A 27,086-nucleotide genomic window follows, 5' to 3' on the forward strand; every position below is an offset into this window, starting at 1 on the left:
CTAATGCACGAATGATTTCATTGATAACTCCGCATAAAATTCACCTTCTTATTCCTAGTAGTGATGATAGCACTTCATTTACTCGTACCGAATTTGCTGCAGTTAGTTCTCAGACAATAATGTTGAAATGGAGAGAGGCGAGATAAAGTAACATTCATGTCAGCATCTGAAAATAAAATAAATTAAACAAAATTATTCCACATGTTTTTTTTTTTTCAAGACGTTTAAGATGTTTGATAGAGAGAACTATGTATTGATAGAGAGAGATAGAGAAGTAGCAGCTACTAAGGACTCAAGACGTTTAAGATGTTTGATAGAGAGAACTATGTATTGATAGAGAGAGATAGAGAAGTAGCAGCTACTAAGGACTACTTCATCGTCCCGAAAGCGAAGAGAGAAAGAAGACAGGATAAGAGAAAACCAGTCGTTCCGAGAACTTATCTGTTTAGTATAAAGTTCGCCCCGGGCGAGAATCGAACCTGTGACTTAGCGCTTACAAGGCAGACGCACTACCCTCCAAGCTATTTCAAAAACATGGCTGAAAAAATAAAAATAAATACAGGATGTTTCAAAAGTTACCTTCTTTATTGTCCTGTTCAGCTACAGGGTGTATGAGTAGAGGATTCATAGTGAGTAGAGAGGAGGTGGACATCTTTCTGTTTTTATTTTCGTGAGATAAATGTAGACTCCATGTTGAAAATAGTTTGGAACTGTGGATAAAACAAGCAACACGTTGAATACTATCATAAATAATAATTTAATAATTCATCAGATTTATTTGTAGTCTACAGTTATAATTGTTAAAAAGGTAATATCAGCAGCTCCCACTCGTGAGATAAATGTAGACTCCATGTTGAAAATAGTTTGGAACTGTGGATAAAACAAGCAACACGTTGAAAACTATCATAAATAATAATTTAATAATTCATCAGATTTATTTGTAGTCTACAGTTATAATTGTTAAAAAGGTAATATCAGCAGCTCCCATGGCATAGTGGTCACTGCGTCCGCCTTGACACGGGAGACCCGGGTTCGATTCCCGGCGGGGTTAAAAAAATTATTTTATCATGCAAGTGATTGATTCCGTGACTGGCTGTTGCGGGGCCCACTCAGCCTCATCCTACAATGCGGCAGTGAGCACCAAAGTTGTGATATAATAACATAAAATGTTATGAGTGTTTACTTTCGATTAATTAGAATTGGTAATAATTAATTACCCTCGTGATAACAAGTTGTATCCTGGCAACCGGAAATCAACAACATCTTCAATTTTCCACCATCCTATTTCTCTCCATAAAATTTGTAATCTCTTCTTCCAAATAAAACACAATTCATATGCTCATTTTGAATAAACTCCATATGTGTATAGTTACAATATAAAGAAACGGCATTTATTTACTTAAAAAGGTAAAAAAATCTTACCCAGTAACAAACTTCTTAACACTGAGTGTACTGATGGGGCAGGTATAATGATAGCGACATGCGTTCAAAAAAATTATTTTATCATGCAAGTGATTGATTCCGTGACTAGCTGTTGCGGGGCCCACTCAGCCTCATCCTACAATGCTGCAGTGAGCACCAAAGTTGTGATATAATAACATAAAATGTTATGAGTGTTTACTTTCGATTAATTAGAATTGGTAATAATTAATTACCCTCGTGATAACAAGTTGTATCCTGGCAACCGGAAATCAACAACATCTTCAATTTTCCACCATCCTATTTCTCTCCATAAAATTTGTAATCTCTTCTTCCAAATAAAACACAATTCATATGCTCATTTTGAAAAAACTCCATATGTGTATAGTTACAATATAAAGAAACGGCATTTATTTATTTATTTAAAAAGGTAAAAAAATCTTACCCAGTAACAAACTTCTTAACACTGAGTGTACTGATGGGGCAGGTATAATGATAGCGACATGCGTTGTTCTCGGCTTGATCATAGGTAATGCACACCTTATCGAATGTGGCCAGAGTTAAATGAGACAGAGCCGTGTGAGGTAACTTGATGCAATCATCGACCTGGAAACAAATTCACTTCTATGAGCTGTGACTCTCAACCCAGGGGTGTTGGGTTCGACCTGGAAACAAATTCACTTCTACGAGCTGTGACTCTAAACCCAGGGGTGTTGGCTTCGAATCCCGGCCGGGACGAAAATTTTCTGACCGTTCAAAATAGACGTAAAAAAAGAATGTGCCTTGAAGTGTGTAATGCAAAAGCTGTTTTTTACAATAGGTACATGTTTGATTGTACGAAGTGAGTTCTTAGTTTCAACTCGTATGCATTTAGTTTTTCCTCTGTGTGGTCATCTCAGTTTGTCTGATTTTGATAAAATTTGGTAAACAGTTGTTCAACACATACATAAAGGAACAATTATCCCAAGTGACTGGTAATTTGTATGAAATTTTTTCACCATAACTCCTGAATTGTTACTTAGATGAAATTAATTGGGCGGCCACTCAAGATCTGACTGCCTGCGAGACCGCCGGAAAGTGTGGTGGAAAAAGATTCCGCCTTCTAGTTCTCTCAAACGGTCTCAAGCTTGTCAAACAGTCAAAGCGCGCGGTTTCCCTCATAACACTAACCTGTAGTGTGATATATCACTCATAGCACTAACCTGTAGTGTGATATATCACTCATAGCACTAACCTGTAGTATAATACTGAGTATTGTATGTAGACGGGCTAGATAGTCCAGATAATTCTGCATATGTGAACCCCATTCATCACCACTCATCTCGGAAAATCTAAAAAAATAAAGAATAACTCGAAAATATGTAGAATTCAAACACGATATAATTACACATATTATGTATGTAAATAAGATAATACGATGTTAGATGCAGATTTTTTTTTTTTTTTTTAAATAACAATATAAGGTTTAATAATTCTAGTGTATACTTACTTGGGGATATGTGTAGGGGGTAATAGCTGATCTTCATAAACAAGATTAGTTTTAAGGAATATGTAGCTATAATCATTGATCAGTTTCTCAATCCCCATCTCCACCAGGATCTCCAGTTTATCCCAATATTCTGGATTACTATAATCTCCTTTGAGTAGATTTCGTACAGCACATACAAACCGGGCAGACTTCTTACCCAGAATCTGAAAAACAATAGTTAGAGTAGAAACACATTACTCTCAAGAGCAGTGTAGCTATCGTGTGTAGTGTATAATATGGGAGAACTTTGAACCACATCTTTCTGACCCTCCATGAGTTCACGTGATAGTAGTGTGTTTCTACTTTCAACAACAATGAAATAGTTTTATATATTTGGTTCTTCAAGACGATTGTCATTTGGTGAAGCTAATAACCTTTTAACAAGTAAGTAAGTACTCTATTAAAATGAGAATGAAATTTTTTGAAAATAACCTTGATTACTTCCTTACACCTAAGTAAAAAAAGTTAGAGGTTTGACTAAAAAGGTCGAAGATAACTTACGTTAACTTTGCATCCCTCTTGTATATTGGCTCGGATTTTCTGGAATACCAACTGGAAACTAGTACTCAACTCTTTGTACGTAGTGCATTCTGTAATGGAAAAGTAAGATTTTAGTAAAACAAAGTAATAACACTAAACTAGCACACTGGAAGTCCTGGATTCAATTCCCGGTACAGTCCAAGTTTTTCAGCTTTGTGCTTGGAATACGAGGTGCACTCAGCCTCGTGAGGACAATAGCTTGTTTGTAGAGAGTATCAGTAGGGATAAAATTCCATGCCTCGACAGGGATTGAACTCGAGTCCTCCTGATTATAAAGCGAGCGCCTTGACCACTACGCCACCGAATTCTTTAGGTTCATTCAAGGTAAAGAAAGGCATTTTTTAAAGAGGTTTAATAGAGGGAACTGTAACTGCTAAGGTCTTATCGTCCCGAAATCGAAGAGAGAAGGAAAACAGGATAGGAGAAAGCCAGCCGTTCCGAGGGCGAACCTTATTCGTTAAGGATAAAATCCGCTCCAGGCGGCAATCCAACCCGCGACATAGCACTCACAAGGCAGATGCTCTACCAACCAAGCTAACTAGGTTGACAAAAAAGGTAAATTTTAAAATCCAAATGTACTTACCGGACAGTACAGTCCATAGTTTATCACTAAGATCCAGCGTGGTTCTCTCTCCACGTATCACTTGTGTGCTTACTTGAGCCAGTGACACATCAAACACATCGCCAGTAGTACCTGATGCATTGGTTGCAGCACTACCCGCTGGTTTCTTACGTCTAGTCTCGGTGACATTATAACTATGCTTGTTCTCCTCTATGATATCAACTAGGCGAGACTGAATATCTACAGAACTATCACTGCTAGAACCCTGGGTAACACAAATATTAGAAACTTTAGAGAGTTTATTAAAAGGTGGGTCTGATTTCGGACTATAGCATTGTAGCAAGCTTCTATGTCGCAGTATGTTCATTTCATTTTAAGTTCTAGGTACATCAGATAGGCCAGAAGAGACAAATTTCAGCGAAAAAACGAGGCGTGAAGTCAAGATATCAAGCGTGTCGGGAGGCGGGCGAACTTCAAGAGTTTGAAGCGCCAACCGGCCTATATCAACATGAAACAGAGTTTCATGGTTTTTCGGTTTATCACAACAGTTAAAGTTCTGCCTCGAAAAAAAAACTTGTTACAAAAAGAAAAAAATCTCGAAAATCTTGTTCTAAGTAATCTAAGCTAACAGTTTAAAGTACTTCTTATACCGACTTCATAAAGTTCATATGGCTACGGATACTTACAGGATTAAGTACAGCGTTCATTCTCTCATAGGAAACATCTTGAGTGGAGGCATTCGTATGCATTTACCCCTCGAATCTGCTGTAAACCTTCTTTTTAGCTAAATTTCCTTTAGGTAAGACCTATTCATTTTCCGGCAAAGTCACAAGTTGTGCGTGTGTGTTAAGAGGTTTGATAAAGGGAAATGTAACAATGAAGGTCTCACCGTCCCGAAGTCGAAGAGAGAACACCTGTCCTGTCCTTCTCTCTTCAAAAGCCAGCCGTTTTGAAAACGAACCTTATCTGCTTAGGATAGAATTCGCCCCGGGCGGGAATCAAACCCGCGACCTAGCACTTATAAATAAGCAACTGAACATTTCATATTTGTGTTGCAGGTATTTCAATGGAAACCAGACTACAAGAAACCAGAATGCTCATGAATGAAAAGAGGAGCAAGCTATTCACTCAAAGGCGAAATACATTGTTCTAATTATTAGACAAGCTATCTCAGAATCATTATCCTGCTCAAGATTAACATAAATGTGAAATGCATTGAGTCAAATGAAAATGACATGATAGTTCATTAAAATAAAATGGAACAGTATATTGTACAGTTGTAATGTTAATATTGAAATACAAAGTATCGCGTCCGATAAGATTAATTTAATTTATCAAGTTTCCATTTATTTTTGATCGACAAAACACTCAGAACATACATTTTTCTTATAAATGGTATACCCATCCGTATAAGCAGAGCTTGTGCCACGGATGGGGAGTTCATTTATATCTAGTTTCAATTTCATTCTACTCTTAAATTATATAAATATTATTTAAGCTTATCAACAGATTGTAAAGAATAAATAATTAATCGAGACATTCCCATTTAAAATTATTTAACACAGTTTAAATATGTACCAAAACAGATTTAAATGGAAGACAATTATTCATAAAAAAAGTGTAATTCTCAATTAATCGGAAAATAATATTCATCCATAATAAGTACAAAAAAAAAAAAAAAAAAAAAAAAAGGGGAAAAAAAAAAAAATGGAGGCATTCTTCCAGGATTTTATCATCTGTGTGAAGTTAACTAAACGTTGTAAATCCTGCCATAGGCCCAGGCTTACTTCACTGTCCAGCTTACATGTAAGCAGCTGAGGGGGAAAATCAAGATTAGATAAAAATTTTGTTTAAAACTTCTACTTAAACCTATTATAAGTGCTAGGTTATGGGCTTGATTCCCGCTCGGGCCGAACCTTTTCTTTCTCCTGTCCTGTCTTTCTTGTCTCTTCCATTTCGGGACGATGAGACCTCTGTTGTTAGAATCCCCTCGGTCAAACTTTACAAAATTAAAAATAGTTCCTGAAAAACCATCTGTTTACTTACTAGATCTGTGCTGGCTTCACCCACTGGTACTTCCATAGTGGATGTATCCCATGTCAGATGTAACTCTACCGTGTTGTCTTCTGTTACACCGTACCCTGTATGTATACTTACTAGATCTGTGCTGGCTTCACTCACTGGTACTTCCATAGTGGGTGTATCCCATGTCAGATGTAACTCTACCGTGTTGTCTTCTGTTACACCCTGTATGAGAAATGTACTCTTTACTGTAGATTTCAACTGAAAAACAAAGTAGAGGTTAAAAACAAGCTGAGAACACGAACCTTTCCCTGAAAACAACTTCCCACGTCTAAAATATTTTGAGGGTAAAAAAGACATCACCTTTCGCGAGTTTGACATTTGCTTGTTAAAATTTGGACCCAAAAGGGTTTTTGGGAGCCCCAGACCCAGAAGAACCCTTTATCTGACCAAGTTTTATAGTTCACCAAACCACTATGTCCCTAGCCCTAGACTATGAAAATTGTATCATGTTTGAAAACAATATGCAGATTCGTATAAGCTTAACCCGACCTTTAGGGCTGTTTGTTCCTACACCTAAGTCTTGGAGTGATCTTTTTGTATAGGTACAACATAATGCAGACTCTCACCTCAAATGGAGACATGTAAGATTTCTTTGTATGATTCTCAATGAGCTGGTCTACAAAACTCTTATTGTTTCCTTCAATGAATGCATCAGTGATATTAGCACTCAATGATGTCACCCAACCATTCTCATCTCGCTCTGAACCAATCAGAATTGTTTTCTGATAGTCTTCACCATTGGTTAGAATATAAACAGGCAGACTCAGGGTTATGATGTCTGTGTTTATCTTGGATAGAATGCCCCTGAAACAATAATATCGTACTACTTATAACTCACACTTTAGTTTTAGAGGCTTCATGCATCTAGTTTGTAATTCTATCATTTTTTTTTAAACATATACATCTCTTTATTTCATATAATATAGATAGGTACATGACAAATTTTGGAACACATTATTAGAGAAATAAGGAGACGTTACCCGAGATACGTAGTAATTTATTTCTAACAAAAAATAATTAAAGACCTAACTAAGTCTTTAATTTTTATTTTTTAAAGTTTTAAAAAGCACTTTAACGCTTAGTTTAGCACTGATGTAAGCCTAGTCATTAACCGACTGATACTGATAACTGAATAGTACCTAACCACCTAACCTATACTCTATGGCCTTATACCTACCTAACATAACTTAACCACTTGATTGGTGCTAAGTTGCTGACTAACTAAGTAGGTACGTACTACTAGTGTGATACTGTGGAGTTATGTATGTACCTACATATATGACTTATATGAGGTATATATATATATATTTTTAACATATATATCTCTTTATTTCATATAATATAGATAGGTACATGACAAATTTTGGAACACATTATTAGAGAAATAAGGAGACGTTACCCCTTGTTTAAACCTCAATACATTATGTAACAATACATGGTTTAAAACACTACACTTACACATCAATGCATCAAAATGTTTTGTACAAAGCTTATGGTACCTGAAATCAATCAATGTGATTTCTCAATTTTTAGCCTTAAGATACCATGTTTTACTTACAGTATATTACACGATGAGCATTTCGATCATTGGATCATCATCAGGTGGGTATGTCAATATTTCACAAAAATACTAACGAAAAAACACGTAAATCGGTAACATTTCTGTTTCTGTTCGTGTTTTTTCGTGAAATATTGACATACCCACCTGATGATGATCCAATGATGCATTTCGATCATTGGATCATCATCAGGTGGGTATGTCAATATTTCACAAAAATACTAATGAAAAAACACGTAAATCGGTAACATTTCTGTTTCTGTTCGTGTTTTTTCGTGAAATATTGACATACCCACCTGATGATGATCAAATGATCAAAATGCGCATTGTGTAAGTAAAATACTGTAAGTAAAACATTGTATCTTAAGGCTAAATATTGAGAAATCACATTGTTCTAAACCACTTGTATACATTATTTGAATCTGTATTTGCAACAGTGTGAAGGTCATCCCAATATGTTGTACTCACATTTTTTTTTGTATGTCTTGGAGAAAATCCTTGGAATTACCTTTTCAGGGTTGAACGGCAAAGATTGCCTTGGGCAATATTTTTTTTTTCTTTCTAGTAGCCTGTACATGTACATAAATATTGAAGAACAAGAAAACTATCAAAATTTCAATTTGTTTTCTACTCCTCATTTTAATCTAATACAATCCAATGTGTTACCTTGCATGTTGTAACTCCACAGGAGCATACTTGATGATCTGTTTAGTACTGTGTTGTGTTGTGTTACCAATGAGTTCTTCACCCAATGTTAGGTCTGATTGAGAGAATGGAGCTGGTAGGGGATTGCCCTCAAGTTTCACCTCAGTATCTGGAATAGGAATTCAAATATTTATTGTTCAGGGTAGGTATAGTACTTCTTATCCATTAGTGCTTAGGAAAATGAGATATGTTTTTTCTTCTTCTTTAGGTTATAATTGTATTTTATAAAATAAATAAATACATAATTTTTCAATTCAAGCCAAAAACTTACCAGTAATATTGGAAAATATCTCAACCTTAATGTCTCCATTGACAACATTTTTCAGGGGCTGAAAGAAAAATTGGTTCAAATGTAAGTAAGTAAATAAACACATAGTAGCAGTCTGGAGCCATGAAGATAAATCAAGCAAACAGTTACAGTCTAACTAAAGCATTGAAATAAAAATAAAGCATTAAAAAAAAAAAAAAAAAAAAAGGTATCTTAAGGCTAAATGTTGAGAAATCACATTGTTCTAAACCACTTGTATACATTATTTGAATCTGTATTTGCAACGGTGTGAAGGTCATCCCAATATGTTGTACTCACATTTTTTTGTATGTCTTGGAGAAAATCCATGGAATTACCTTTTCAGGGTTGAACGGCAAAGATTGCCTTGGGCAATATTTTTTTTTCTTTCTAGTAGCCTGTACATGTACATAAATATTGAAGAACAAGAAAACTATCAAAATTTCAATTTGTTTTCTACTCCTCATTTTAATCTAATACAATCCAATGTGTTACCTTGCATGTTGTAACTCCACAGGAGCATACTTGATGATCTGTTTAGTACTGTGTTGTGTTGTGTTACCAATGAGTTCTTCACCCAATGTTAGGTCTGATTGAGAGAATGGAGCTGGTAGGGGATTGCCCTCAAGTTTCACCTCAGTATCTGGAATAGGAATTCAAATATTTATTGTTCAGGGTAGGTATAGTACTTCTTATCCATTAGTGCTTAGGAAAATGAGATATGTTTTTTCTTCTTCTTTAGGTTATAATTGTATTTTATAAAATAAATAAATACATAATTTTTCAATTCAAGCCAAAAACTTACCAGTAATATTGGAAAATATCTCAACCTTAATGTCTCCATTGACAACATTTTTCAGGGGCTGAAAGAAAAATTAGTTCAAATGTAAGTAAGTAAATAAACAAAATAGTAGCAGTCTGGAGCTATGAAGATAAATCAAGCAAACAGTTACAGTCTAACTAAAGCATTGAAATAAAAAAATAAAGCATTAAAAAAAAAAAAAAAAAAAAAAAAACAAATTTTGGGGTCATGAAATCAGGACCAATTAAGTTTTTCCCAACACATTTTTTCTCTTCATCCCACTATTCCCCATGCCGAAAAATAAAAAAAAGCATGGGAGGTTTTTTCGACAAAAACCTTCGGTCCGGCAACAGCGCAAATTTAAATCAAAAACAAAAATATGTAAAATGGCGTCATTTTTAAATTCCATTCCTTGATTCTATTGCTATGGGAGTTGCTTCTCTTGTTCTTGTTCTTTGTGGAAAATGTTAGGAAATAAATTACTTTATTAATTTTCTGTACAATATTTATGTTAAAATGAGGAATCTCAGCAGCCTCTACTTGTTCTGTGTGTATTCTCTCATACAGCTTGTCCTGGTTAATTCAGGTAAGTTTTGACAGTATAGTTGATTCCTGGTCTTGGTGACGGTGACCTAGGTCTGATGAGTCATATGAAACAGGTTGAATACTGAAATTTACATTTCATCTTTCAAATGATAATGTTAAATACGTTCATTTGATGCTGCTCAGTCAGCACTAGGCTCAATATTCAGTTAACATACCCGATTCATAACGGGCTGGTTTCAAGAGACCATTTCCTGTTGTACCAAGTACATTGCATAGTGTTAGGGTGTGCCATGGGCATACTCATTACTCTGCTGTGTGTAAACATTGGTTTGTTAAAAATGCACAAAGTGGTTAGATAAATTATGCAATCATGGGATAGCAGTTAAACCTAGATTCTTAATTAATACCTGAAGTGCCCTGAAAATAATACAAAAGCACTCGGTCCTGGAATGGGATTTAAATTGTTAATCTCTTTAAATAAAACACACACAAAAAAAGCACTCGGTGAAATTAAACTTTATCCAGCTGCATTCTAATTGGTACTACGAGTATATTTGTATGGTCTAAGAGTCTAACTGATGAAGATTACCTATTCAATAGGGAAAATGTGCAAATTAATATGACTATCTAATTATTTATTTTGATATTATTTCAGAATCTGATTATTATGATTGTAATGAACCTCTACTAGACCGAGCTTCAATCAAAGCTACATCTCAGTTACCTGACAGAGAAGCTCATAATGCTCGTCTGAACGGTAAGTTTGTTACTTTTTTGGCAGTCAAACTTCTTAGTTTTAATCAACAGTATAAACAAGGTAGTATGTAAATTCTTATTTATTTCAAAAAATAAGATAGAAAACTCAAAAATTACAACAGACAAGTTTGATAACTATCAACTATAGGTACATATCTCTCAATTAAGAACATTAATTTTTCTGACTGCAACAAGTCGCGTGAATATTTATTCAGTATGAACTTTTTCAAGTTCACCTTTCAATATCAACTCCATACCCGGTGAATTAATCATGGGCATGTTACACCCTAGGAATGTATCACACATACATAGCTGACTCAAAACCCACCGTGTATGGACAAATGAAACTGTTAGAAGACATGTGATTGCATTCAAAATCTGCTTGACCCCGCAACATCTGAAGTAGGTCAGCTACATAGGTCTAGGAAAAACATAATATCGTCAGATGTTTAGTACCTATTTTATTTTAAATACTACCCTTTAAAGTATCAAATGTACAACACTATTAGTTTAGAGATATTGCTAGTTTATTATTTATTATGCCATGCTTTATCTTGCAATTCAGTAGAGCTCATGTTGGACAATGGTTTAGAAATCCAAGATATCAATTTAGTCCAAACTGGGTTCACTACAACAAGGGTAGAAATATATTGTGTGAATAGAGTTAAGAAATTTTAGCAAATCAACATATACTTAAGTCACTAAAGCCCTTAAGATTAAACAGAGGAGACCTGTGCAGCAACAGATCTCTTCTCACAAGACATTGGTATTTTACGGTGAGCATTCAACCTAGGACTATCTGCATGGGAAGGAAGTGTGTTATGTTCACAGCCAATGCCACCAATGGAACTATGTCCTAAGATACAAAAAATTAATAGTATCAACAGGGTCTGCTGATACCCCAAGTTCTTGTAAAATACCTTTTACATTGAATTTGACAGGACAACTTCTTTGACTCTAGTGGTTTATGTATGTCCCTCTTTCAAGCATTTTCCCAAGTTACAGGTTACAGTGCAGAATATCTTGGTACATACCTATGGACAACAAAAAATCTTCTCAAGCTGATCCAGATGAATGTTAAAGTGTTCTTTCTTTTTAGTCCTGAACTTTTGGGTTCTTGGGAATTTCGATTCAAATGAGTTTTCTTGATGTTTGTTCCAGGTTTCTTCTCTTCCAGCTTTTCCACAGACATCGAAAGATTTTCACCTTCCACTTTTGAATTTTCGCGGGTGACGGTTGAAAATTCAAAAAAGTGAACAAAGGGAAATAAAAAGCCGAGTCTACACGATCGGAGGTTGGAAGTTCACATTTTATCCCAGGATTTTCTATGGATTTTGTCAAGATTTCGGGACCTTGGTTTTGAATAAGTAGGTACAAAAGTTGATCGTACTATCGTAGGGAGAGATCGAAAGATCGCCGGATGGAAATTTCTACTGATTTTCTTTAAAAAAATCTCCCAAGTCGCAAGTCGCGAAAAATAAAAAAAAGCATGGGAGGTTTTTTCGACAAAAACCTTCGGTCCGGCAACAGCGCAAATTTAAATCAAAAACAAAAATATGTAAAATGGCGTCATTTTTAAATTCCATTCCTTGATTCTATTGCTATGGGAGTTGCTTCTCTTGTTCTTGTTCTTTGTGGAAAATGTTAGGAAATAAATTACTTTATTAATTTTCTGTACAATATTTATGTTAAAATGAGGAATCTCAGCAGCCTCTTTTGTGGAAAATGTTAGGAAATAAATTACTTTATTAATTTTCTGTACAATATTTATGTTAAAATGAGGAATCTCAGCAGCCTCTACTTGTTCTGTGTGTATTCTCTCATACAGCTTGTCCTGGTTAATTCAGGTAAGTTTTGACGGTATAGTTGATTCCTGGTGTTGGTGATCTAGGTCTGATGAGTCATATGAAACAGGTTGAATACTGAAATTTACATTTCATCTTTCAAATGATAATGTTAAATACGTTCATTTGATAGTATAGTTGATTCCTGGTCTTGGTGACGGTGACCTAGGTCTGATGAGTCATATGAAACAGGTTGAATACTGAAATTTACATTTCATCTTTCAAATGATAATGTTAAATACGTTCATTTGATGCTGCTCAGTCAGCACTAGGCTCAATATTCAGTTAACATACCCGATTCATAACGGGCTGGTTTCAAGAGACCATTTCCTGTTGTACCAAGTACATTGCATAGTGTTAGGGTGTGCCATGGGCATACTCATTACTCTGCTGTGTGTAAACATTGGTTTGTTAAAAATGCACGGTACCAAGTACATTGCATAGTGTTAGGGTGTGCCATGGGCATACTCATTACTCTGCTGTGTGTAAACATTGGTTTGTTAAAAATGCACAAAGTGGTTAGATAAATTATGCAATCATGGGATAGCAGTTAAACCTAGATTCTTAATTAATACCTGAAGTGCCCTGAAAATAATACAAAAGCACTCGGTCCTGGAATGGGATTTAAATTGTTAATCTCTTTAAATAAAACACACACAAAAAAAGCACTCGGTGAAATTAAACTTTATCCAGCTGCATTCTAATTGGTACTACGAGTATATTTGTATGGTCTAAGAGTCTAACTGATGAAGATTACCTATTCAATAAGGAAAATGTGCAAATTAGAAATATGACTATCTAATTATTTATTTTGACATTATTTCAGAATCTGACTATTATGACTGTAATGAACCTCTACTAGACCGAGCTTCAATCAAAGCTACATCTCAGTTACCTGACAGAGAAGCTCATAATGCTCGTCTGAACGGTAAGTTTGTTACTTTTTTGGCATAGTCAAACTTCTTAGTTTTAATCAACAGTATAAACAAGGTAGTATGTAAATTCTTTTTTATTTCAAAAAATAAGATAGAAAACTCAAAAATTACAACAGACAAGTTTGATAACTATCAACTAGGTACATATCTCTCAATTAAGAACATTAATTTTTCTGACTGCAACAAGTTGCATGAATATTTATTCAGTATGAACTTTTTCAAGTTCACCTTTCAATATCAACTCCATACCCGGTGAATTAATCATGGGCATGTTACACCCTAGGAATGTATCACACATACATAGCTGACTCAAAACCCACCGTGTATGGACAAATGAAACTGTTAGAAGACATGTGATTGCGTTCAAAATCTGCTTGACCCCATAACATCTGAAGTAGGTCAGCTACATAGGTCTAGGAAAAACATAATATTGTCAGATGTTTAGTATTTTAAATACTACCCTTTAAAGTATCAAATGTACAACACTATTAGTTTAGAGATATTGCTAGTTTATTATTTATTATGCCATGCTTAATAGATTTTTCTTTTTATTAAAACATTGATCATTTTTATTACTTAATTATTTATTTACTTAAGTTGTTTGACCTTTTTTACTTTTGATTCTCTTAGTAATTTAACTTAGTCAAGTGATAATAAGTTCACTTCAGTGTCTGCTTGTATATTTGCTTCTTGTCAAATTCACAATATTTTTCATTAGTCAAAAAATGATACCTAGTGGTTTATGTTGCAGATCTATCTTCAGAATTATTATTTAGCTTTTTTCTACAAGGCAGATTGATAGATAGGTAAAGATGAAGATGAATATCAAGAACAACCCTCCAAAAAATAATTGCCTAGGCATCCTCTAAAAGACCACTTTTCTTGGGCTTAAACTAGCTGTATGATGGTCATATAATTACAACTTAAATATTGTGAGTTACATCATTGGGAATTAATTAATACATTATGGTATATTCAATGACTTGACTGGGACTTGAACCACCAATCTCCAGGTCCAAAATCCACCATGCTAACAACCACTTTTGAAATTGAATAAATTAGTAAAGTAAAAATGAAATCTTATGTCTGAAAAATTTTCTATTCAAAATCTGCTTGACCCCGCAACATCTGAAGTAGGTCAGCTACATAGGTCTAGGAAAAACATAATATCGTCAGATGTTTAGTACCTATTTTATTTTAAATACTACCCTTTAAAGTATCAAAAAATGTACAACACTATTAGTTTAGAGATATTGCTAGTACTAGTTTATTATTTATTATGCCATGCTTAATAGATTTTTCTTTTATTAAAACATTGATCATTTTTATTACTTAATTATTTATTTACTTAAGTTGTTTGACCTTTTTTACTTTTGATTCTCTTAGCAATTTAACTTAGTCAAGTGATAATGATAAGTTCACTTCAGTGTCTGCTTGTATATTTGTTTCTTGTCAAACTCACAATATTTTTCATTAGTCAAAAAATGATAGTGGTTTATGTTGCAGATCTATCTTCAGAATTATTATTTAGCTTTTTTCTACAAGGCAGATTGATAGATAGTTAAAGATGAAGATGAATATCAAGAACAACCCTCCAAAAAATAATTGCCTAGGCATCCTCTAAGAGAGCTCTTTTCTTGGGCTTAAACTAGCTGTATGATAATCATATAATTACAACTTAAATATTGTGAGTTACGTCATTGGGAATTAATTAATACATTATGGTATATTCAATGACTTGACTGGGACTTGAACCACCAACCTCCTGGTCCAAAATCCACCATGCTAACAACCACTTTTGAAATTGAATAAATTAGTAAAGTAAAAATGAAATCTTATGTCTGAAAAATTTTCTGATCAAAACGTCTTCGTTTTTTCTTCTTCTTTGCTTCAGGTCTTTGAGAGATCAAGAAGTTAAGAGATAAAAAACGAAGAAGACACTGAAGATTAGAAAATATTTCATCTGGGTAATAAGGAAATATTAGATCAGACCTCAGAGTGTTGGAGAATTGAGTTTGAGGACAACCATTTGAAAGGCCAAGTTCAAACAATTCCTTTATCCCAAACCAAACGAAAAATCCTTTAGAAAGCAAAATATTACCCTGATGTACTGAATGGTTTCACGACGTTACCTCGGTACATTGGTCATGTCATCACACACATCTGTGCGTTGGTTATTTGACTGTGCTGCATGGCAAGTCTCTGCTCAGGATTGGTTCAAATGTTTGAAATCAATTCAACCTGAGGAACGAGAGCGGATTGGGAAGTTTGTGTTTCAAAATGACGCCACGGCTTCCATGGTGGGACGACTGCTCATGCGGAAACTATTGGTGGAGTATGGTACTGTGCCATGGAGACAGCTGACAATACTGCGGAGTGAGAAGGGAAAGCCATATGTGCAGAACATGGATCATATTGTGTTCAACGTATCACATCATGGCAGAATGGTTGTGCTGGCGGCTGAAATATTCCAGCAGGGTGATCAAGGATTGTTTAAGACGACAGAGTCTGCTATTACAACACCCAGTAATACAGGGTCTACTCCTAGTGATAAGAGATCGAGTGCCACACCACCAGACAGCCCAAAGTTACAGCTAGGTGTGGACATATGCGATCATAATCTACCTCGGAACACGAAGATTCCCGAGTTTTTTCGTCTCATGCGGCGAAATTTCCACGCCCAGGAGTGGGATTATATTCTGAGTCCGACCCTGGAGCACACTCAGCTGAACCGGTTCTATCGTATGTGGTCCCTGAAGGAAAGTTACGTGAAGGCGACAGGCACGGGCATCTCAGTGCCTCTGGATGAAATGTGTTTCCATGTGATGTCAGAACCAGGGGCGGAGCGGTGTGTGTATGACACGCGGGTTAGTGTTCAGGGCCGGATGCAGGAGCAGTGGCTGTTTGAGGAGACACGACTGAAGGAGAAGTACTGTGTGGCGGTGGCATTACATGGAGCCATGCCTGAGACATGTGACTATTTTGTAGATAAGAGCTATGAGAGTGTGAACATTGAACAGGTCAAGTGTTTGATGGAGGATGTGGAGTGTCAGGATGAAGAGGAGATATTCCATGAAGCTCAGGACTTTGTGAAGAAACAGTTGAGATCCTGGGATAGCTAGCACTTCTCATTCAGATATAAGAAGTTATGTACCTATGCCAAATTTATAACGGAATATTTAGACAGAGAGAGTTGCTCTTGTTTTTCCCCCAGGAGTCATTCACCCCGAGGTTTAGGTTATAAAAAAAATATGACTAAAAGAGGGGGGGGGGGGGGGGGGGAGGCTGGCATTAGGCAGTTTTGACAAAGTTGTTTTCGCCTATTTTGCCTTATGGTAATGTTATCCTTATGCAGAACACTTGAGTATCGCTGCTTTCGGGCAAGTTTCTACTTAGTGGAAAAGTTGTGCTTAGTATGGGGGGTGCACTCAGCCTCGTGAGTACAATGGAGTAGCGCAGTGACAACTTTGCCCAATACATAAAATATTGATTATAATCTCCCTGCCCCCCTCTCTTCTCTTTCTGTCTTGGCTTTGGATTACTTAACATTTCCTCCTTCTCTCTCTCTCTCTCTCTCTCTCTCTCATTCTTTTTCTTTCTCTCTTGGTTTTGGCATTACTGTTCTAATTTCTCCCCTGGGGCTGATTTCTGAAAGAGTTGGTGTTGTGTTTTACAGACGAATTTAGCACTTGAATTATTAGCTGAGAATACTGTGGTTCAAATCCCAGCAGTAACATAAAATAATCGACTAAGAAATGACAGTTTGTATCATTTGGTTCAAACATACTGTCGGATCATTGTTTCATCACTAACTTGTAGTTTGTAAAGTACAACACTAGCTCTTTCTGGAATTGAATTCTAATCTTCTTCTCTATTCTGTCTGGCTTCACTAACCTCACCCCGCCTTTCTCTCTTACACGCTCTGTTTTTATTAACCCACTATGGTGCCTAGGTGACAGTGCATGGTCCCCCGAGGACTCGACGTATGCCCAGTCCCTGTTCATTAAGCTAGGGGACAAGGCAGAGATCCGCTCGATCGGGACACAGGGACGATATGGGACTAACGAGTATGTGACGGAGTATATGGTTCAGTATTCAGATGAAGGTCTGGCTTGGATTAGTGTTACCAATGAAGATGGTGATATACAGGTAGGTACAGGGATGATATTGGTTACAAATACAGTAAGAACACTAAGATCAGAGTATGGAATTCCCTTTCTTTATAGGGAAATCAGCAACTCACAATTTTTTGGAACATTCAATACCTCCTTGGTGAAATATCTAAAAAAAAAAAATCTGCGCCGCGAACAGTTGGTGTTATGTTCTGTCGCGAATAGTTGGTGGCAAGTTCTGTCGCGAACTGTTGGTGGCCCATGTGCTATTGTACTGAGATGAAAGGGGGGGGGGCAAATAAGTATCAATTAGCAATTTTAGTTCTAAACTGATAGATCTGCAACATTAACTTCCTATGTATCTATGAAGAAGAAAACGGCGACTTATTCCTGAAAGGATTTTGCACTTGTAATTATTTGCATCAGCAAAGCAGAGTCAGAGTCAACCCTACGGTCGATTGACATTGTCTGAAACACGATCACAACTCCACTTGTGGAAATCAAATTTCATATGGGTTCCAATTAATTTCGGTCGATTTGTGTAGACGTACATCTACATAGCTTTACTGTTTGGTAACTCTGCGAAAAGTGTAAAATTTGGTGTGAATTCCTTCAGGAGTGAATAAGACATTCCAGACAAAAAAAGAAACTTCTGCTTTATTGGTTGTTTTCATTCATACTTGTACATTATGTACTGTTTGTTCAAGTTATCTTTTATCTTATTTTGTTTTCATTTGATTTGGTTGAGTAGTGTAGTATATTATCCCCCATTGCATGCTGTGTGTGGCTTTAGGTCTGAACGCATGGAGTGCCCAGAATTCTGATTTCGGCCAGTACCTCATCATGGACCTGGGCCAACCTATGAATGTGACCGGTATAGCTACCCAGGGCCGGGCCCATGGTACCGAGTATGTACTGGAGTATGCTATTAGCTATGGAAGCAATGGTCTGGACTATGCAGACTATAAGGATGCCGGGGGTAACATCAAGGTAAGACCCCGGGGGCAGAGGTGACAATTTTTTATGGCCGAGATGAAAAAAATCAAGAGTCACAATCTGAGTCGTTTTTTTATAATTATTTTTATACACGAGTGTATTTCAATGGGTCACAATACGAGAACAACAGAAATACTGTTCTGGTGTTGACCCAGCATGTTTTGTGTCTCTTCTCGCCCATTTGATGAGATATGTACATACTACAATTACTACGTAATGGGCATGCTACGACACAGACCCGTAAAGTCCAATGTAGCCGATCGCTACGAAATAAAGAAGGTGGCGAAACATGAGTTAGTCATCCCAATCCCAGACATGGTGTTTTATGAGTAAATATTTTTCAGATCAATTGTAACCAAAAGTTACAAAGGTAAGTTGTGTTTGGCACAAACTTTTCAATTAACTTTTCTTCTTTGCTTGCTAAAGTTTTCTAGTTAGAGTAGATGAAATGGAAAGTGATATCAATTTGTAACAGACATGGTGTTTTATGAGTAAATATTTTTCAGATCAACTGTAACCAAAAGTTACAAAGGTAAGTTGTGTTTGGTACAAACTTTTCAATTAACTTTTCTTCTTTGCTTGCTAAAGTTTTCTAGTTAGAGTAGATGAAATGGAAAGTGATATCAATTTGTAACAAAACTATTTCTAGCTAACAGAACCTAGGTACCTACTAACAAATTTCTTATCATTGTTTACTCATCTTTAACTGGGTGGCTGTGATTTATTTATTCATCCATCTATTTTTTCTCTCTTTTTTTTTTTAATGTGAAAATGCTTTAAATAATTGGTTCAATAACATTAGATTGTTGCCCAGACCAGGCCTTTGTTACTTAACTTGAGATATCTATTTGTATGTATGGGTTATATCTTGTGTGATCCATATTTGACCAAATTATTATACTGGTACTGGTACTGACTGATTGATTTTACATTTCAAGAAATAGGCACTTTTTTTGTCAAAACTTCTGAATGGTTCATCCGATTTTGATGAAATTTGAGATCCATGTCACCTAATGAACATTTAGTTCTGAGCTACAGAATCAAAGACTCTGTATCTTTGTTATGACTTAATTCTAGATTAGATAATATTGTTATAGCTTATTCACCCAGTATCTACCGCTAGTCTATATCCAAAGTCTAATGATATAGAAGCTAGGTATTAGGGAGCTATGCTTGGTAGATGGTAGATCTAGATTTCTAAACGTAGACATTGCATGAGTAAACTTCATACTAACAGGGAAATTGCATGCTAAACCACTCTCATTTCCTATTACCCTGCTACTCTGTTCATCCAGCGGTCTAGCTTGTAGATAAGAACAAGTTAGGAGAGGAGGTACGTTAGGGATTTTTTTTTCCTTTTAGGTGGTTCAATACTAGGTAAGGTAGATAACCTACGCCCCAGTGAGTTGTATAAGATTTAATTGTACATAGTTCTCATTTCCTATTACCCTGCTACTCTGTTCATCGCAGTCTAGCTTGTAGATAGGAACAACTTAGGAGAGGAGGTACGTTAGTGATTTTTTTTTCCTTTTAGGTGGTTCAATACTAGGTAAGGTAGATAACCTACGCCCCAGTGAGTTGTATAAGATTTAATTGTACATAGGAGATAAGATAGTCTGAATTTAGATTATTTAAACAGTTATCATGAGCAGAATGTAGACAGCCTTATATGTATTTCGATTGCTGCCTTTTCCACAATATTATAAAATAGGCTAGACTCTCTCGTATTAAATGTGTGAAAAACTCGATATGAGGGATGATTTTGTTTCAACACTATTTTCTACTCGATTGCCTTATCATCTATTCTCAGGTCTCAGCAACAAAAGCAACTCACACCTCATCTACTCCTTTGCTTTGTTTATATTCAATATACTTATTCATTTAATGACACGTGAAATCCTGGTCTATCCGGTGAACGGATATAAGAATAATGAGATAATAGAAAGTAATACGGTAATAGATACCAATAAGAGGGTCCTGAGCTTGGAGAGATATAGCTAATTATCTATGCTAAGCCGGCTAAGGATCCCGTATCTCATATGCCTACTTCACATTCACAGTCTACAATAGAAAAACTTGAACAATTTAACACGTGTGTGTTGATACTTATCATAATCCGCGTTTTAAGTTACTTTCTTCCGTTTTGTAAAAGGGGGAATAAAAGTTTGAAGAAGGGTATAACGTGATATGGGGGGGTATTTAGTCTATTAGTAATCTTAGTATTCTAAGTTGCTTAAATTATCGAGATTTAAGATTTCCCTTAAGCCACACGAGTTACCTTGGAGGCTGGCACCTTGTAAGCGCTTGGTCGTTGGTTCGATGATTCCCGCCCGGGGCGGATTCTATCCTGAACAATCAAGTAGCCTATTGTCCTTTCAAATGTGAAACGACATTCGGTCCGCAATGTTAATATGCATTCACTTTGAATGAAAAATAGGGCTACGGTTCGTTCTCGGAACGGTTGGCCTTTGTCCTATCCTGTCCTCCTCTTTGGTTTCGGGACGATAAGACCTTAGCAGTCAGAGTTCCCTCTATAAAAAAAAGTAGTGACTTGTTTATGTAAAAGTCTCCTCGTTGTATTACAACACATGTCGACATACATGTTTTAATTTCACATCATTTCGACTCGGAATTTTCTATAGAAAACACAGAGGACAAGCTTAATTTGTTTTGCATAAAGGAGTACCTACCTACATGTTGCTATTGAGTATCATTATCACCATGATGATTATTTATATGAGCATTAGGTAAGCATACAATGTAAGAAACCTTACAACATGATGTATTGTGTCGAAATGTTGTGTAATTGATACTTGAAGCTAGAAGCTAGAAGTACGTATTACTACACATGTCGACATACATGTTTTAATTTCACATCATTTCGACTCGGAATTTTCTATAGAAAACACAAAGGACAAGCTTAATTTGTTTTGCATGAAGGAGTACCTACCTACATGTTGCTATTGAGTATCATTATCACCATGAGCATTAAGCATACAATGTAAGAAACCTTACAACATGATGTATTGTGTCGAAATGTTGTGTAATTGATACTTGAAGCTAGAAGTACATTGATCATTGGATAATTATTATACATATGTATCCCTCAGTAGATAATTTGATGGCTAGACACATGAGGAAAACTCGGCAGTTTTACAATCCCAGTAGTGAGATTCATAATAGAAGAGACTGTGGTTCGAATCCCAGTAGCCACATGGAATATTTGCGTCGAAAGAAGACCATTTGGAAGATTGGGTTCATATGAAATCCTCTATTAGGCAGTTTTTTTTTTAAAAGAGGTTTGACAGAGGGAACTGTAACTGCTATGGTCTTATCGTTCCGAAATCGAAGAGAGAAGGAAGACAGGATATGTTTTTACAAATCAACGGGGAATACTCCATTTCACAAAGGTGGGAAAGTACACCCGTAAAAAAAGGGAAAAAAAATTGACAATTAAAAGGAAACAAAAAAAGGGTGAAAATGTTTCCGACCGATAGAAATTGGCAAACATGTTCCAAACAGAGGACATTAGCTTTTCTTTTTAGTTTCATGGGGACTTCGGAGAAATCCAAAGAAGTCCATTTTCAGAGTTAGGGCTACAGTTTACTATTTAGAATCTCACGAGTTAGGGCTACATTTTACTATTAAGAAACTCACGAGTTAGGGCTACAGTTTACTATTTAGAAACTCACGAGTTAGGGCTACAGGTTACTATTCAGTAACTCACGAGTTAGGGCTACAGTTTACTATTTAGAAACTCACGAGTTAGGGCTACAGTTTACTATTTAGAATCTCACGAGTTAGGGCTACAGTTTACTATTAGGTGACTCACGAGTTAGGGCTACAGTTTACTATTAAGTGACTCACGACTTAGGGCTAGAATTTAGTTATAACTCACCGTATGACTAGAGGATAGGAAGGGGGATCGTTTGGTAGAGTTATGCCGTAGCATCTATTAAGTAACTCACGAGTTAGGGCTAGAATTTAGTTATAACTCACCGTATGACTAGAGGATAGGAAGGGGGATCGTTTGGTAGAGTTATGCCGTAGCATGGGGTCCAGGGCCGGAATTCCTACTAGGGTCAGCGTATCAGCGAGCATAGCGGATTTGAGCCGGGTATCCAGGGGAGTGTCACAGCCTAGGGACGGACTCAGGTTGACCTCTAGAAGCCAGGGCTTGAGGTCCGAGTCTATCAGAATGTCGAACCCGTACAGTTCTGTAGGGAAAAAACGTCGGAGTTACAGAAAGAATAGAGAGAGAAACGATCAATAAAATTTACTGACGGACTACCCAAGGTTTGGGTTTCCGAAACGACATACCATACTTCTCAGACAACATTGTTACAGTTAAAATGAGGTGAAAATGAAGATTCCTTGTTTATCCTGCCCGAATAGGAATGTACTTTGGGCTACATGTTGCTTAACATAAGTGATCTAGATGTAACTAATGTTGTCTGGCTAGGGGACGTTAAACAGAGAGTAGACTAGCGTCTGGCTGTGAGACTGTAAACAGGGAGGAGAACAGCTAAGCCTAACCAGCCTAGCTAGCTGGCAGTTCTTCAAAGGGTTCTCTCTGCTTTTAAAGACCAAGCACGAAAAACGTCAGAGTTACAGAAAGAATAGAGAGAGAAACAATCAATAAAATTTATTGACGGACTACCCAAGGTTTGGGTTGCCGAAACGACACACCATACTTCTCAGACAACATTGTTACAGTTAAAATGAGGTGAAAATGAAGATTCCTTGTTTATCCTGCCCGAATAGGAATGTACTTTTCGTACAAAAACATATCTTTATTCTTCTGTTGCCATTCGGCGAAAGCTAAAGCCGCTAAAACAACAACAACAACAACAACATGTAACTAATGTATTTTTAAAACATCAAATTCGACATTTTTTTTTGGGCAATTGCATGCTGTTATTTTTCCCCGGCCCCACTCAGACTAGGCGAGGTTAATTTTAGGAGCATGATGGGGCAGAAAACTTGTTGCCAAATGGAGGGTAAAACACCTTCACTAAAAACCTTCGCAGTTTTAAAAAATGACTTTAAGTTAAACTCCTTATAAAAGGGCTCATTATCTTATTGGAAGTGTGTAGGTAACTGTACTATGTTGGTTTATATTACAGGAAGGAAGGTCGTATTGTAGTTGACGGAGCCCTGAAGTCAGAAGTGCGGGAACCCGAAGGCCCTGTACGTGCATTGCATCTCACTTCAGAACTTGTCATTGGTAAGTATAGTCCTGGGTTCACATCCCTCTAGAGCGAGAGGTATTGATTTCTATTTCTATGAAGAATGATTGATTTTACTGAAGTCTGCGGCGAAAGCAAATTAGTAATAGTAATAATAATTGTGCTCTATTATTAAATTTTAACATATCATGACAATTACAAGATTAAATTGTGACAGCACTACCACTAGTCCACCCAACCCCCCGGGGCCAACATAGTAATAGTAGTAATAGTAATAGTAATAATTGTGCTTTATTATTAAATTTTAACATATCATGACAATTACAAGATTAAATTGTGACAGCACTACCACTAGTCCACCCAACCCCCCGGGGCCAACAGAAGGACGCGTGGAGCATGAGGGTGGCCCCCCATACCCCCCACCTCCATCCGTCGACCCCAAAAGGGATGGGAAGACTAGAATTGCCACACTAAAGATTCAAGATAATCTTGAATCCTTGATTCGTGGCAGTGGATAATCATGACGGTTATACAGGATGTATCAGAGCACTGTTACTTAATGGACAACCTGTAGATTTGAAATCTTATGCTGACAGAGGACTCTATGGTAAATATCGGCGGATTTCCCCCATAACTTGTTACTTCTAAGATTTGTAGGGAAAAAGTACCTAAAATTAGAAATCTTACTTTACCTCCGAATATCCTCTCAGTAGTTTACATATTTATATTTTACTTATCGAATGTTACATTGTATTCTGTTTTACAGGTATATCACCAGGCTGTGTAGGGAAGTGTGCTTCTAACCCATGTCTGAACAACGGTACATGTAAACTTAGAAATCTTACTTTACCTCCGAATATCCTCTCAGTAGTTTACATATTTATATTTTACTAATCTAATGTTACATTGTAATCTGTATTACAGGTATATCACCAGGCTGTGTAGGGAAGTGTGCTTCTAACCCATGTCTGAACAACGGTACATGTCATGAGCGATACGATGGGTATACCTGCGATTGTCGATGGACTGCATTCAAGGGCCCTATCTGTGCCGATGGTAAGTCACCTATAATACTGTAACTTGGCATACTCCAATAGTCAAGGATAGTTTTTACTTTCCTTACCCTATAGGAAGGAAAGTAATGTAATCGGGTCAAAATTTCGATGGTCAGTTTTTAGTGCCAAAACACGTTTTGAAGGAGGATATTAGAGGAGAAATCCAGCCGTTCCCTAAACCCTAAATGAACCTTGTCCGCTTAGGATAAAGTTCGCCCCGGGCGGGAATCGAAACCGCAACCTAACTCTAACAAGGCAGACACGGTAACTTAAGTTAACTAGAGTGGCTGGATGGATTGTGTTTGTTTGTATTTCAGAGATCGGAGTTAACTTTATCCCGACATCGAAGAAAAAAAAAAAAAGAACATTAGAGGAGAAAGCCAGCCGTTCTTGTCCACTCAGGATAAAGTTCGCCCCGGGCGGGAATCGAAACCGCGACCTAACTCTAACAAGGCAGACACGGTAACTTTTAAGTTATCTAGAGTGGCTGGATTCATTGTGTTTGTTTGTATTTCAGAGATCGGAGTTAACTTGCGTCCCTCCTCGATGATCAAATACGATTTCATGGGATCATGGCGGTCTACCATAGCGGAGAATATCAGAGTAGGATTCACCACTACAAATCCTAAGGGTTTCCTGCTGGGTTTATTCTCCAATGTATCTGGTGAATATATGACCATCATGATATCCAACAGTGGTAAGTAGAAGTAATTTGTGATTATTTCTATTGACGGTCTGGCTGGGGGACATTAAATAAATAGCAAAGGTTGAGTACGAAGGGCATTCATCCAATCGTAAAATTTTGTAGTCAAAACCAAATGTCAGCAATCACAGCTAGTTAGGGCTGATTGAGAGGCTGACGAAAAACGCCGATCCTGTCTGAACACCGTAAAAGGCGAGGAAGAAGTAGGTATTATTTTTATTGCCAGTTTATCTTTCATGTCTCCACTGTTTTATCTTGCAGGTCATCTGCGAGTTGTGTTTGACTTTGGTTTCGAGCGGCAAGAGTTGATATTCCCCAACAAACACTTTGGTTTGGGTCAATATCATGATATTCGAATTAGGAGAAAGAATTCTGGCGCCACACTACTCATGCAGGTATGTAATATTATCATGAATCATTTGTATTTGTGGTGAGGCTGAGAACTTCTTTACGATTTTTGTGCATATTACATTATTACTAAGAGCCTCCTTTACTACGCTTTAAATTTTATGTTTTCTCTGGTAATGCTGTCACACAGATAAGGTTCGTTTTCGGAACGGTTGGCCTTCTCCTATCCTGTCCTTCATCTCTCTTCCATTTCGGCACGATTGTATCTTCGTTATTATTATTACAGCTCCCTCTATCGACTAGTAATATTTAATAGTGTGAATAGTAGTATTTTCCTTTCGCAATTTCCCCTCTTTTGGCGTTATAGCGTCTGTACTAAACCGTAGGAAATTCAAGATGACGCGCCATTGAAGTCGGTTCCGTTTCCGAACAGAAAATACAACTTACTAATGAATTCCAATATGTTTGTAGATCTGCTGGTACTGAGGGGGATTGATGGTCTTTGGCCACCTTTCTCGATCTCATTCCAACCCTGGAACCTGTTGGAAATGTTGACTGATCTGCTGTCACTGCTACAACAACAACTATGTTTGTATTTGCAGGTGGATAGTTATGAACCGAAAGAGTTCCACTTCAACATCAAGGATTCCGCGGATGCTCAGTTCAATAACATCCAATATATGTATATAGGTCGTAACGAATCTATGACTGAAGGATTCATAGGCTGTGTATCACGAGTAGAGTTTGATGATATCTATCCGCTCAAGTTATTATTCCAAGAAGATGGACCTGCCAATGTTAGATCTATAGGAAGTAAGTATCTTCTTCTTTGCCTTTTCCCGTATACAGATGTTCCTATGTTTGCTCGCAGTATGTAATGCGTATACTATTGAATATTGGGGTGAGGAAAGTAATGGGCAACTAACGTGGTTCCGAAAAAGCCCAGTATTGCCCAAAATCCAAGGAAAAAAAAATAAATAAGAGAGAGATAGATAGATAGATTATTATAGGGGTACTGGGGACATGATGTGGGTAAGCATGCAATGTGTGTTCTCTCTCTCTCTCTCTTCCTTCCTGTCTCTCCCTCTCTATTGTAGTTCAGATTTATGACCTACTA

At 36.7% G+C, this 27,086-nt stretch overlaps 3 protein-coding genes and 1 long non-coding RNA gene across 5 annotated transcripts in view; 3 read left to right on the top strand and 1 right to left on the bottom strand.

Annotated features, from left to right (window-relative positions):
- Positions 1-28: 28 nt before the first annotated feature.
- On the bottom strand, positions 29-9,777 carry LOC103514335. The gene is made up of 16 exons (XM_017446187.2): positions 9,748-9,777; positions 9,489-9,546; positions 9,184-9,326; positions 8,669-8,780; positions 8,359-8,506; positions 6,701-6,938; positions 6,207-6,332; positions 5,769-5,863; positions 4,736-4,790; positions 4,071-4,314; positions 3,449-3,537; positions 2,909-3,111; positions 2,654-2,750; positions 1,865-2,025; positions 580-710; positions 29-166 (listed from the first exon to the last, which is right to left on the bottom strand). Exons 1-16 carry the CDS (start codon positions 9,775-9,777, stop codon positions 75-77), a joined length of 2,022 nt encoding a protein of 673 aa, XP_017301676.2. The 3' UTR covers positions 29-74.
- Positions 9,778-9,909: 132 nt separating this feature from the next.
- LOC108253015 (L-aminoadipate-semialdehyde dehydrogenase-phosphopantetheinyl transferase-like) lies at positions 9,910-16,778 on the top strand. Of its 2 annotated transcripts, none has more exons than XM_026827343.1 (3): positions 9,910-10,071; positions 10,687-10,788; positions 15,461-16,778. In XM_026827343.1, exon 3 carries the CDS (start codon positions 15,681-15,683, stop codon positions 16,686-16,688), a length of 1,008 nt encoding a protein of 335 aa, XP_026683144.1. In that variant the 5' UTR covers positions 9,910-10,071; positions 10,687-10,788; positions 15,461-15,680; the 3' UTR covers positions 16,689-16,778. The 2 variants fall into 2 exon arrangements, with proteins under 2 accessions (XP_026683144.1, XP_017301672.1); XM_017446183.2 differs by lacking the exon at positions 15,461-16,778 and adding an exon at positions 11,079-11,167.
- The window catches only part of LOC103514338 (neurexin-4), a 40,877-nt gene continuing 26,293 nt past the window's right edge, over positions 12,503-27,086 (top strand). The window contains exons 1-11 of the mRNA XM_026827339.1: positions 12,503-12,634; positions 13,458-13,559; positions 18,472-18,668; positions 19,019-19,044; positions 23,801-23,901; positions 24,375-24,470; positions 24,630-24,689; positions 24,788-24,919; positions 25,436-25,615; positions 25,883-26,016; positions 26,572-26,782. Coding sequence (XP_026683140.1) covers positions 12,565-12,634; positions 13,458-13,559; positions 18,472-18,668; positions 19,019-19,044; positions 23,801-23,901; positions 24,375-24,470; positions 24,630-24,689; positions 24,788-24,919; positions 25,436-25,615; positions 25,883-26,016; positions 26,572-26,782 — 1,309 coding nt within the window. The 5' untranslated portion in view covers positions 12,503-12,564. The remainder of the gene's footprint in view (positions 12,635-13,457; positions 13,560-18,471; positions 18,669-19,018; positions 19,045-23,800; positions 23,902-24,374; positions 24,471-24,629; positions 24,690-24,787; positions 24,920-25,435; positions 25,616-25,882; positions 26,017-26,571; positions 26,783-27,086) is intronic.
- On the top strand, positions 24,371-24,671 carry LOC113469541. The gene is made up of 2 exons (XR_003392914.1): positions 24,371-24,470; positions 24,630-24,671. It is a non-coding gene; the product is annotated as an uncharacterized LOC113469541 (long non-coding RNA).

Source organism: Diaphorina citri, unplaced genomic scaffold (genome assembly GCF_000475195.1).
Source record: "Diaphorina citri unplaced genomic scaffold, Diaci psyllid genome assembly version 1.1 scaffold1124, whole genome shotgun sequence".
In the NCBI taxonomy this organism is placed as follows: Eukaryota; Metazoa; Arthropoda; class Insecta; order Hemiptera; family Psyllidae; genus Diaphorina; species Diaphorina citri.

Coding starts and splice junctions, on each gene's coding strand:
- LOC103514335 (XM_017446187.2), bottom strand. CDS start 9,777: ATGGGGAATAGTGGGATGAAGAGAAAAAAT. Junction 3,112..3,448: donor AAGAGGGATGCAAAGTTAAC/GTAAGTTATCTT, acceptor ATTGTTTTTCAG/ATTCTGGGTAAGAAGTCTGC. Junction 167..579: donor TGAACAGGACAATAAAGAAG/GTAACTTTTGAA, acceptor TTTTATTTTCAG/ATGCTGACATGAATGTTACT.
- LOC108253015 (XM_026827343.1), top strand. CDS start 15,681: ATGGTTTCACGACGTTACCTCGGTACATTGGTCATGTCATCACACACA.